This window comes from Odocoileus virginianus, chromosome 3 (assembly GCF_023699985.2).
Source record: "Odocoileus virginianus isolate 20LAN1187 ecotype Illinois chromosome 3, Ovbor_1.2, whole genome shotgun sequence".
NCBI classification, from domain to species: Eukaryota; Metazoa; Chordata; class Mammalia; order Artiodactyla; family Cervidae; genus Odocoileus; species Odocoileus virginianus.
The window spans coordinates 9,646,599-9,659,416 of NC_069676.1; the positions used below are offsets into that span (position 1 = coordinate 9,646,599).

Here is a 12,818-nt window from a genome sequence, read left to right on the forward strand (position 1 = left end):
TTCTTTTATCACTGGACCATCAGGGAAGTCCCACATCTTCTGTTTTACCAGATACTTTCAGGTTCCTTTCTGACCCTCCTTCTCCATGGCCATTGAGGGCTTCTCTTTCACCCACACCTCAAACCTAAGGATCCTTCAAGGTCCTCTCTCTGACCCCCTTCTCTTCTCCTTCTACATGTTCTTCTTGGCGAACAGCATCCATGCTATGTCTGCAGTTCTCACCTCTGTGGATATCTCCTGTGTCCACTAGGATTCGATTCAGTTACTAAAAGTGTATGTGGGGGGGCTTCCCTGGCATTCCAGTGGTTAAGATGCTGCACTTCCAACGCAGGGGTGCAAGCTCAAGCCCTGGTCGGGAACTAAGGTTCCACATGCCGTGCAGCCAAATAAATAATTTTTTTTAAAAGGATGGGTGGGTGGGTAGGGGACACAATTCTAAGTGACCTGTGGAACCAAAAAAAAGTGTGTGTGTATATATATATATATATATATATATATATACACACACACATATAGATATATATGGGATTTCAAGAACACAAAACCAAATGATAATAAAACATTACATATAAAAACTTGTGAAATGCAAACAAAGTAGAACCTCAGAGGAAATGTTAGACCCTGGTGGTCCAGTGGTTAGGACTTTGCACTTCCACTGCAGGTAGTACAGACTCCATCCCTGGTTGGAGACCTAAGATGCCGCAAATTGCAAATCACAGGTTGCATCCCTTCCTCCCTGCCAAAAGGGGTGGGGGGTTGGGAAGGAGAACTAGTAAAAATAAAAAATATAAAGAAAATTTTAAATCCAAAATAAAAATGGCTAACCAAGAGAGATATCTATTTTTTTCTCCTGGTCAAGATAACTGGTGTTGGTTATGTGGAGAGGCCTGAAATTCCATGGGCTGTTTTGACCTCCTTGACCCTCACAGGGCGCCCAAGACTTCAGTGTGAACTTCTCCACTTTTGTCCCCACCCCAACCACCTGACTCATTTCTCTATCAGCCAGAGCAGCCGCCCTCCATCTGGCCCTCGACCTAATGCGTTTTACCTCTCTGGCAGTCAGAGATTATTCAAACAAGCCAATCACATCCTCGGAAGGGAACCAGAGGTTACCCCACACTTTTGTCACTACCAAGGTTGTCTCCTGTAGCCCGTGCTTCTTGACTCTGCTCCTGAGTGCGCCCCCCACCTGGTGGTTCATTGTCCTCCTCCACTTCCGGCCTGTGAGTATGTGTGACCAATTAACTGATGATGAGCTCATCTATCCTGTTAGGTATCATGTGCTGGGCTATCATGTGTTTGTACTATTTAGGGCATGTGATCCCTCTTTCTCCAACAGGGCCGATCGGAGGGGATTAAAACTTGGGTCGGTTCATGGACCGCACAGTCTTCCATGGTATGTGAGATCCAGTTTCCTTCTACAATATCTTGTTGCTCCACAATTCAAGGCTTCTAGTCCCAAGGCAGAGTCATGGCCCCAGATAGCTGATGGCGTTCCAGCCATCACGTCTATGTTCCATCAGAAAATAAGGCACCCTCCTTTCCTCAAAATTGTACATATCACTTCTGCTCACATAGTCATATGGCCATGTCTAGGGCTTCCCAGGTGGTGGCAGTGGTAAATAATCCATCTGCTACTGCAGGAGATGCAAGGGACACGGGTTTGATCCCGGGTTGGGAAGATCCCGTGGAGTAGGAAATGGCCACCCACTCCAGTATTCTTGCCTGGAAAATCCTGTGGACAGAGGAGCCTGGCTGACTGCAGTCCATGGGGCCGCAAAGTCAGACACGACTGAGTACCATACAACAGCAAGGGCTTGTCTACCTGCAAGGGAACCTGGGAAATGTAGTATTTTATTCCGGGCAGCCACAAGGCGATTGGGTCCAGATCTTGAGGGGCTTATCAATCAGATGAAGGCTGATTGAGGAGTTTGGCCTTAGCCTGTGAGTCAAGACTGGATGATATTAGAGGATGAGGAGGGGCAGGTCCAAGGTTAGCCTTGGGATCATTAACTGGTACTGAGTTAAGACCCCTCCTTTCCTTTTCTCATTGGGAAACCACATTTTCCATCAGTTTCATACTCCCTCCCACATCAACTCTGCCCCTTCTTCCCCTCACCCAAAATGACACCACATCAAGACTTTCCTGGTGGTCCAGTGCCTAAGATTCTATGCTCCCAGTGCTGGGGGCCAGGGTTCAATCCCTGGCTGGGGAACTTGATCCCACATGCCACAACTAAAGGATCCTGTATGCTGCAACTAGAGATCTCGAGTACTGCCCCTGAGACCTGGCACAGCCTGATAATAATACATAAAATTTAAAAAAAAAAAACATTGAACAACAAAATGAGATCAGATTTCTTCCCTAGCTCCCAAGGTGTTCCTGCAACTATCTTTTGTACCCCTGATTCCACAGTCCTCTTACTCTGAGATCAGAGCCCCAGGAAAACCAAGAGACAACACCCCCTCCTCATGCAAACATCCCCACACATACAGACACAATCCTACATGCGTTTTGATTCTGCCAGGCTCCACATTCGTCGACCATACTCCTTTGCCACCCCTATAGAACTCCCTCTCGGGCAGGGCAGAGCTGGGATGGGCTGAACCGGGCTAGGCACAGCACAGTGCAGAGAAGGGGGTTTGCTGCAGGAAGATAAGGCCTGTGGGTCATTTACAAGAGTGGTGGTTATGTCCCCCACCAATCGTCACATTCCATCTGTCTAGCCACAGGGACGGATTCCAGATGGACATGTGACCAATGCTAGGCCAGTGACGTGTAGCCTTGGGGCTTTCAGCTGGACGAAAGCTGGGGCTATCTTGGCAGCACACAGAGGAGCCTGCTGGTAGAGCTGAGAGGTGGAGAGAGTTTCCCTACTGAAGATGTCATCTGAGCCCCTGGAACCAGCTATGCCTGAAGGACACCCCCTCAACATTTCTATTCATGAGTTAATAAGTACCCTGGTTTGTATTAGTTAGTTTGGCTTGATTCTCTATTCCTTTGCATCTTTAAGAGTTTCCTGCCAGAAACTCACATATTAATAGTTTGGTTCTCATTGTCACATCCCTGTGGCTAGGATCAGTTCAGTAGTTCTTCAACTCCATGGGGGCTTTATTTACTCTATTACTCTCTAATTACTCTCTTATGGAAACTAAGAAGCTGCTACACAACGTCCAAGCTAGTGCTTGTCAGTCCCACATGGAGAACTTGGAGGCCTGTCGTTCTCTTCTGGTCAAAGCTAAGTCCTGTCTTCTGTCCTAGCCCTGAGCGTCCCATTTGCAGAGGCCACCCAGTCCTAGGAAACATGTTAAATGACTACCTCTTTGGGTCCAAGTTTCTTCTTCTGTAAAAGAGGGATTAATAATACAGACACCCTCTGTCCATCATTCTCCCACATCGTGGTCCTTTCTTCCCACCCACCTGATGCACTTCACCTCCATCACCCCATGGCTTGACGACCCCTCCCCCAAACCCTCTGCAGATGGTTCTGTCTGGGGCTTACCATGCCCTCCTCGGGCCACACCAGGAAACATCTCGTACCTCTTTATTTTAAAAAATATTTATTTATTTATATCTGGCTGCTCTGGGTCTTGTTGCCCCACCAGGAAGTTTCACTGTGTCATGTGGGGTCTCTCATGGGCCATGGGCTCTAGAGTGCTTGTGCTCAGTACTTCTGGCTCATTGGCTTTGCTGCCCCATGGCATGTGGGATCTTAGTACCCTGGCCAGGGATCGAACCTGCATCCCCTGCATTGCAAGGCGGATTCTCAACCGCCAGATCACCAGGGAAGTCCCTAATATCTCTTTGGGGGTGGAACCTGCTCTACCCAAACTGCCAGGGAATTCAGGTCCCTTGGGGGTAGCCCTCAGCCAGTGACCAATGGAGGGAGTTGGAGGATCAATACCTCAGCTCTCTCACCCCTGGTGTGGGCTGACTCTGATCTCCCAGGGCTCCCTTTCGGGACTGAGCTCCAGCTGCCTGCGGGTGAAAATTTGCTTGATTATGAGAATGACCAACCATCCCAGTGTGCCCAGGACTGAGTGTTCCTGGGATGCAGGATTTTGAGAGCTAAAATTGACAAGTTCCAGGGCAAGTTGCTTACTCCAGTGATATCTCATCAATTACTAACTGCTCCCTTCCTTCCCTCTGCCACATCCCTGCTCCCCTACAGCTGCTGTCTCTGAGGCAATGGCACTAAATCTTCATCTCCATCTGTTTTGGAGAGACCCCAACCTCCATTGTGCCCTTTAAGCAGCCCATCAGCCACTCCCATCCAAGCTGAGCACTTTTGGGGCAGTTGCTTAGTTATTTTCTCCCCCCACTATCTGGTTTTCATCTTGTAACAGCCTCTTTTCTTAAAAATTAAATAAATAAATAAATTTTATTTATTTGGCTGCTCTAGGTCTTAGTTGTGGCATGTGAACTCTTAGTTGCGGCACATGGGACCCAGTTTCCCGATCAGGAATCAAATGTGGGCCCCTCGCATTGGGAGCTCAGAGTCTCAGACACCAGACTGCTAGGGAAGTCCCTGTCTTATGACAGTATTTTGAAAAAGGATCTTCTGTCATCTTCATGTTATGTGTTGGAAAGCTGAGGTTTGGGCAGGAAAATGACTTGTCTGAAATCTTGCCGTTAAGTGGCGCGTCTCAGGGCAGAGATGGGCTTCCTCAACCCTCAGCACACACTGCCGCTCTGCTGTTGAGGGCCTGGTATGTGCTGGGTGCTATCTTACCTTTGTGTTTTTTTTTTTTTTTTTTTAATTCGTGCATTTGGATTTCCCTGGTGGCTCAGTGGTAAAGAACCTGCCTGCCAATGCAGGAGATGCAGGTTCGATCCCTGGGTTGGGAAGATGCCCTGGAGAAGGAAATGGCAACCAACTCCAGTATTCTTGCCTGAAGAACCCCACGGACAGAGGAGCCTGGTGGGCTGCAGCCCGTAGGGTCACAAAGAGTCGGACATGACTGAGCAACCAAGCTCATGCACACAGTCATGCATTTATTTGGCTGCCTGGGTCTTAGCTGTGGCATGTGGGACCTAGTTACCTGACTGGTGATTGAACCTGCCCCTCTGTGTTAAGAGCACAGAGTCTTACCCACTGGACCACCAGGGGAGTCACTTCTCTCACCTCCTTCTTATGCATTATCTCATTTAATCCATACACCACTCTGAGGAGGGCAAGACCACCATTCCCCCACTTTGCAGAGTGGGAAACCAAGGCCAGGAGAGGTGGCAGAGCCCAGGTTCAAGCCCAGGCAGGCTGCCACTGAGCGCACATCCTTAACCACACGGCTGGTGCCTCAATACTTGTAATTTCCTCTTGGGCGGCGGCGGCTGTGGCCATTTGGGTACAGGGGGAGTCTGGCTGCCAGTGAGTCCAGCTGGCAGAGGGGAGGAGGGGCCCAGATGGCAGGCCTGACTGGGAGCACCCCAGGCTGGTGTCTGGACTGGTAGGCTGAGCCTGGGTCTGCCCTGGCCCTTGCTCCCAGCCCCGGCTCCTTGGGGACCCTCCTGGGCCCTGAAGTGTCCTCCACTCCTCTGCACCCACCCCTACTCCTGCGGTCGGCCCAAATACCAGACAGGGCGAATCTCAGCTTTCCCCCAAGCATTCCTCGCTCCTGTGGCCCGGCCCAGGCTGGCCGAGGTTACGCAAGCCGAGCTGGGGTGGTTGGGGGAGGCGGGTGGGACTGAGGGGATGGGCTGGCCGGTCCTTACCACCCCATCCGGCGCCTGCCCGCCCTCCGCAGGGCGGGGAAAGGGTGGGCCAGCTCCCCTGAGCCCCTGGGGGAACGGGCTGGGGGGGAGGAGGGTGGTTTGTGTGAGATGGGGGGCGGTGGCGGCCACAGCACAACCTCCAGAGGTGACCGCCTGGTTTCCATTAAGGAACCCTGGTCAGCAGTTCGGGCGAGACGGCAGAGCGGGGCTGGCTATGGTAAGGTGGGGCGGGGGTGGGTCTGAGGGTGGGGCCTGCCTGCCTGCTGCACACCCCCCCCCCAGGCGGGGATGCTTCTGTTGCCATGGTGACCCGGTGCCCAGCCCGGGGACACCCTGACCTGTCCCTCAACCCCCAGCGACTGAGCCTATTGCTGCTGCTCCTGCTGCTGCCTGGCCTCCCACCCACCCTTGGCATGGAGGATGATGCCTCCTTCCCCCACCTGGGGGAGAGTTCCCAGCCCCCACCCCGGGCCTGCCCCCCACGCTGCTCCTGCCCCCGGCCCGACACGGTGGACTGCGACGGCCTGGACCTCCGGGTATTCCCGGACAACATCACCAGGGCTGCTCAGCACCTCTCCCTGCAGGTGGGGCCGGCGTGTGGGTGCAGGGCGGCTCCCAGGGTGGACGGGGGAGCCTGTGGAGTGCCGGGGTTCAGAGTGCGGGGTCCCCGTGCAGGGGTGAGGTGCTGGGCATGTGGGTCGTGACACGGATGGGAGTTGGTCTTGATGACCACGCAGGGGTCGGTGCAGGAGTCAGGTGAGAGGAGGTGGGGGGCACAGATGCTAAAAGTGGGAGGGGCTGAGAGCTTAGGGGTGTCGGAGGGGTCAATGTCTGCTGATTACGGGGTTGCTTGAGGTCAAGGGTAATGAGGCATCCGGGGTCAATTGTAGCGGGGCCAGTGTCTTTTGTTACGGGGTTGTTACGAAGTAATGCCTTTGGGATCAAGTACAGGGTGAAGGTTCAGTGGTAAAGAACCCTCCTGCCAAGCAGGAGACAGGAGTTAAATCCCTGAGTCAGGAAGATTCCCTGGAGGAGGGCATGGGCAAGCTACTCCAATATTCTTGCCTGGAGAAGCCCATGGACAGAGGAGCCTGGTGGCCTACAGTCCATGGGGTCACAAAAAAGTCGGATTTGGCTGAGCGACTCAACAACAAACAGGGTGAAGGGGCGTCGGAGCTTCCTGCTTAGGCTGATGGGAAGCTGAGAAGCAGGGTGTGGGGCCACCTGTTGGGGGCCCAGGGTGCCGCCCCCCACCCTGGCCTGCCCTGCAGAACAACCAGCTCCAGGAGCTCCCCTACAACGAGCTGTCACGTCTCAGCGGACTGCGGACCCTCAACCTCCACAACAACCTCATCTCCTCTGAGGGTGAGTCGGGGGACGACGGGAGGAGGCCCCTCCAGAGCCCAGTCCCGACTGCCCTCTCTTTCCCCAGCTGGGTCTGTGGGCAGCTCTGCGGCAGTTCCCAGAACTGCCCTTTGCTGAGCAGGATGGAAACTCAGGGGGTGGGGGGCGGGGGCTGTGGCTTCTGAGGACACGCGGGGGCGGGGCCGGAGGAGCCTCTGCCAGCCTCCAGGCCGGAGGGGAACACAGGCTGCCCCCTGCACTCGCCCCCCGCTAGGAGGGTCCCCTCACTGCCCACCTCACGCACAGGCCTGCCCGACGAGGCCTTCGAATCGCTGACACAGCTGCAGCACATCTACGTGGCCCACAACAAGGTGAGCGCCCCGCCGCGCCCCACCCCGCCCCAGGCCGGGCCGGCAGGGGCGCAGCCGGCTGGGGTCACGCAGCACTGAGTGGAGGTGGGCGGCAGGCGGGGAGGCGCAGGACGGGCGTGCCACCAGGCCCACTGCGGCTGTGCCCCCGCAGCTCTCTGTGGCCCCCCAGTTTCTGCCCCGCTCCCTCCGGGTTGCTGATCTGGCTGCCAACGAAGTGACTGAGATCTTCCCGCTCACGTTCGGGGAGAAGCCAGCGCTCAGGTATAGCCCCTGGCCCACCCCAGGCCCCACCGGGTCTTGAGTAGGCCTGGGGTCACTCTGCACCCTGGGGTCTGACTGGGGTCATGAGCCAACCCTGGGGAGGCTCTGGGTGGCGGTGGAGATACAGCCCAGATGCTCTGTCCGGAGAATTTCAGACTGTAGAGTGCACACACTCACACATAACACTCAACACACACACTCACACATAACACTCAACACACACACTCAGATACATACACCCACACAGTCACACACACACCCACCCACTCACACACAATACACAACACACACACATACACCCACACTCACACATACACTCAAACTCACACGTATGCTCAACACACCTTCACTCACACACACACACTCAGTCACACCCACTCATCCACACAAATCCCACTCACTCACACACACACTCATCACCACACCCACCCACCCACCCAAATCACACCCACACAACTCCCTCACACACACACACACACACTCAGATACATACACCCACACATTCACTCACACCCACCCACCCACTCACACACACCATACACAACACACACACTCACATTCACACATGCTCACACTCAAACTCACATGTATGCTCAACATACATTCACTCACACACATACACTCGTCACACACACCCACACAAATCACAACCACAACTCACACACACACACTCAGATACATACACCCACCCACCCACCCACCCACCCACTCACACACACCATAAACACACACACCCATACACTCACATTCACATATACTCACACTTGAACTCACACGTATGCTCAACACACATACTCAGTCACACTCATAGTCCCATCCACCCACACAAATCACACCCACACACACTCAGATACATACACCCACACAGTCACACACACATATTCACTCACACCCACCCACCCACTCACACACATACCATACACAACACACACACCCACATTCACATATACTTACACTCAAACTCACACATATGCTCAACACACCTTCACTCACTCACACACATACTCAGTCACACCCACTCCCCCACACACTCACTCTCACACACACACACACACTCAGATACATACACCCACACATTCACACAGGCATTCACACACACCCACCCACCCACCCACACCCACCATATACTCAACACACACACACCCACATTCACACTCAAACTCACACATATGCTCAACACACAGTCACACACATACACTCATAATCCCACCCACCCACCCACACAAATCACACCCACACACACACTCTGACACACACAGATATACCCCCCACACACACACTCATTCACTCACACCCACCCACCCTCACACACACCATACACAACACACTCACACCCATACACCCACATTCACACATACTCACACTCAAACTCACATGTATGCTCAACACACATTCACTCACACACATATACTCATAGTCACATCCACACACACACACTGACACACACTCTGATACGCACACACTGACACACATGCACACACACACATGCACTCACACACATACACACACACACTGAAGCCTGCCCTGAGCTGGGGCACTGGGTGGTGGGGAGGCTGGGGCCGGGCTGGTGGCAGGAGCCTGGCTCCCCTCAGGTCCGTGTACCTCCACAACAACCAGCTGAGCAACGCCGGCCTGCCCCCTGACGCCTTCCGCGGCTCCGAGGCGGTGGCCACCCTCAGTCTCTCCAACAACCAGCTCAGCTACGTGCCGCCCAGCCTGCCGCCCTCGCTGGAACGGCTCCACCTGCAGGTGCCCGTCCTCCGCTGACTGCCCTCATGTCCCCACGCCCCTCGGGGCCCCTGCACCTGTCCTGGGGTACCCCTTGTCATCCCAGCAGTCAAAAGTGCCTTTGGGTCCTTTCCTCCGGCATGGGTAGCTCACAGGCTCTCTCTGAGCAGTCCTGCTCAAAAGAACACCTTGTCCCTTACTCAAGAGCCCTCTGCGGCTCCCTATTGCCCTCTGCCCTGGACCCTCAGTCTCATTCCCGCCTCCCTCCCCAGAACAACCTCATCTCCAAGGTGCCCCGAGGAGCCCTGAGCCGCCAGACCCAACTCCGTGAGCTTTACCTTCAGCACAACCAGCTGACAGACAGTGGCCTGGATGCTACCACATTCAGGTGGGGCCTGGGACAGGGGCTTAGAGGGGTGTAGGCTTGTGCTGGCAGGAGGGCCTGAGGACTTAGAATCTGGGAGTCCCAGCCCTCCATTTCACCACCACCCCTTTATGGCCAATTCAAGGTCTCATTTGGTGTGTGCCTACCGTGTACCAGGCTTGGCCAAGCACCTTGCCTCCAACCGCCTGGTGCCTCAGTCTTATTACCCAACATCACAGCTGCCACATGAAGCTCTCAGACCCAGAACTCTGACCTAGTCACCCCAGACTTACTTCCTGCCCAGATCTCTCAGCTCATCACCCCCAAACTGAAATCTCCACCTTACATCTCTCGGGTGTGTGCTTGCATGCTCGGTCATGTCTGACTCTTCACAACCCCGTGGACTGTAGCTCACCAGGCTTCTTTGTCCATGGGATCTCCCAGACAAGAATACTGAAGTAGGTTGCCATTTCCTTCTCCAGGGGATCTTGCTGACCCAGAGATTGAATCTGCATCTCCTCCCCTGGAAGGCAGATTCTTGACCACTGAGCTACCTGGAAAGCCCAGACATTTCTCAGGACAGCTCAACTCCCCCCACCCCAACCTGCCCTGCAGTATCCATCTGGGGCCTTCACTCTGAATGCCCAATCTGATGCCACCTTTCTCTCTCCTGCCAGCAAGCTGCACCGCCTGGAGTACCTGGACCTGTCCCACAACCAGCTGGCTGAGGTGCCCGCTGGCCTGCCCCGCACCCTGGCCGTGCTGCATTTGGGGCGCAATCGCATCCGCTGGGTGGAGGCAGCCCGGCTGGGCGGCCTGCGGGGCCTGCGCTACCTGCTACTGCAGCACAACCAGCTGGGGGCCACGGGGCTGCCAGCTGGAGCGCTGCGGCCGCTGCGGGGCCTGCACACGCTGCACCTCTATGGCAACAGGCTGGACCGAGTGCCCCAGGCGCTGCCCCGCCGCCTGCGGGCCCTGGTGCTGCCCTACAACCGCGTGGCCGCGCTGGGCGCCCGTGACCTGGCCTCCACGCCTCGATTGGCTGAGCTCAACCTGGCCTACAACTGCCTGGCCAGCGCCCGCGTGCACCTCCGGGCCTTCCGCCGGCTGCGGGCCCTGCGCAGCCTCGACCTGGCTGGCAACCAACTGACCCAGCTGCCCTCCGGCCTGCCCGCTGGCCTGCACACCCTTCGGCTGCAGCGCAACCAGCTGCGGGCCCTCGAGCCAGAGCCGCTGGCTGGCCTGCACCAGCTCCAGGAGCTCAGTCTGGCACATAACCGCCTGCGTGTGGGTGACATCGGGCCTGGCACCTGGCATGAGCTGCAAGCCCTGCAGGTCAGGGGCAGGCTGGTTGGCCATACTATCCCCAGGGCAGCTCCTTCACCCTTCTGCTCCTCCCCTGGAAAGCCTTGAGACACTAGAAAGAGAGCCCTCACTGAGTGTAGGCCAGCCCTGAGAAGCCATGCCCTCCTCCAGGGGATCTTCCAGACCCAGGGATGGAACCCGGGTCTCCTGCATTGCAGGCCAATTCTTACTGCCTGAGCCACCAGGGAAGAATGGGGTTGGCCCAAAAGTTCATTGGGCTTTTCCATAACACGTTACGGCAAAACCCGAACGAACTTTTGGGTCAACCCAGTACTGTCTTTGTGAGTGATCAACTGCATCAGTGGCTCCCACGGCAGGGACCGTCTGGGCCCCCATCACCTAGAATGAGGCCTGCCCCAGAAGGGACTCAGTTTACCTCTGTGGAAGGCAGGACTTGGCAGCCATGAAGTAGGTGGGGGGAGGGGGCAGAAGAACCAGGCTGGGTGTACATGAGGGCCTGGGAGGGGAGCAGGTTGGGGCTTGGCTGAACGGGTGGCCCAGGGCCTGGGGCCACCGCGGCACCATCTCTGCTTGCCTGCCCAGGTGCTGGACCTCAGCCACAATGAGCTGTCCTTCGTGCCCCCTGACCTACCCGAGGCCCTGGAGGAGCTGCACCTGCAGGGCAACCGCATCGGCCATGTGGGCCCTGAAGCCTTTCTCAGCACACCACGCCTGCGTGCCCTCTTCCTCAGGTACCCTGCGGGTGGCGGGGTTAGGCAACTCCAGGTAGACAGGAGAGGACTGTAAGGGGTGTAAGCGGGCCCAGGTGGGCCTCTCCCCTGGAACGTGCCCTCTCTTGGTCCGTCTCTTGGTCCAGGGCCAACAGGCTTCACATGACCAGCATCGCACCTGAGGCCTTCCTGGGCCTCCTGCACCTACGCGTAGTGGACACGACGGGGAACCCCGAGCCAGTCTTGGTCCGCCTGCCGCCCACAGCCCCACGTCGGCCACGGGCAGCGGGCCCCTGAGCCTAGAGGAGCCCGGCAGAGCAGCCCAGGCCCCTGGGGCTCTGCTGGGCTATGGACTAAGGAGACAGCGCCCACCCAGGGCCTCGACCTGGCTCTCCTGGGCCTGAAGGGCTGGGCCTGCCCATCCTGTGCTGGCGGGGCTACTGGGACGGGCCACCACCCAGCACAAGGGAGCCCAGGAGACGGGAGCAGGCCACTCACACACTGGGCGAACAGGCAACTCGGGCCCTGCTGGACACTCCCCCACTGCCTGTGCAGATGGACAGAGCAACAATAAAGCCTAGCTCCGGCCTTCCCTGTGGTCAAGAGTCCACGCTTCCACTGCAGGAGGTGTGGGTTCAATCCTTGGTTGGGGAACTAAGATCCTGCATGCCTTGCAGCGTGACCAAAAAACAAACAGAAAAACCCCCCTAGCCCTTTCAAGTGCTCACCGCAGACCAGGTACCCTTCCACTTGTGGCAGGGGCTCTCATCATGCCGTATCCAGCAGCGGAAGTTGAAGCTCTGGGATGCTAAGTGGGTCCAGCAGTCTAGTCCAGGTCCTGGGGCCCACGAGCGGCAGGGCTGCCTTGAAAGGCCCTGAGATGCACATGGGTCACCAGGCACCACCATGTAGGACCTGACCTTGTGTGTAAACCCAGATATACCCAAGGCCACCAGCTGGAGAGACACACACAGATGCCCTCAGGTGCACTACAGACTCCA

The 12,818-nt window shown here is 56.2% G+C and overlaps 1 protein-coding gene across 4 annotated transcripts in view; it reads left to right on the top strand.

Annotated features, from left to right (window-relative positions):
• The window catches only part of PODNL1 (podocan like 1), a 26,697-nt gene extending 14,282 nt beyond the window's left edge, over positions 1–12,415 (top strand). Inside the window, exons 1-12 of one of the 4 annotated variants that reach the window (XM_070463121.1) lie at positions 642–1,223; positions 1,340–1,396; positions 5,882–5,930; positions 6,070–6,297; positions 6,985–7,078; positions 7,364–7,428; positions 7,580–7,689; positions 9,282–9,438; positions 9,690–9,805; positions 10,459–11,116; positions 11,690–11,838; positions 11,964–12,415. In XM_070463121.1, coding sequence (XP_070319222.1) covers positions 5,928–5,930; positions 6,070–6,297; positions 6,985–7,078; positions 7,364–7,428; positions 7,580–7,689; positions 9,282–9,438; positions 9,690–9,805; positions 10,459–11,116; positions 11,690–11,838; positions 11,964–12,114 — 1,731 coding nt within the window. In that variant the 5' untranslated portion in view covers positions 642–1,223; positions 1,340–1,396; positions 5,882–5,927 and the 3' untranslated portion in view covers positions 12,115–12,415. Of the gene's footprint in view, positions 1–641; positions 1,224–1,339; positions 1,397–5,750; positions 5,931–6,069; positions 6,298–6,984; positions 7,079–7,363; positions 7,429–7,579; positions 7,690–9,281; positions 9,439–9,689; positions 9,806–10,458; positions 11,117–11,689; positions 11,839–11,963 lie in introns of those variants that run through there. The other 3 variants (XM_070463120.1, XM_070463123.1, XM_020916634.2) reach the window with 3 other exon arrangements.
• The last annotated feature ends 403 nt before the right edge of the window (positions 12,416–12,818 follow it).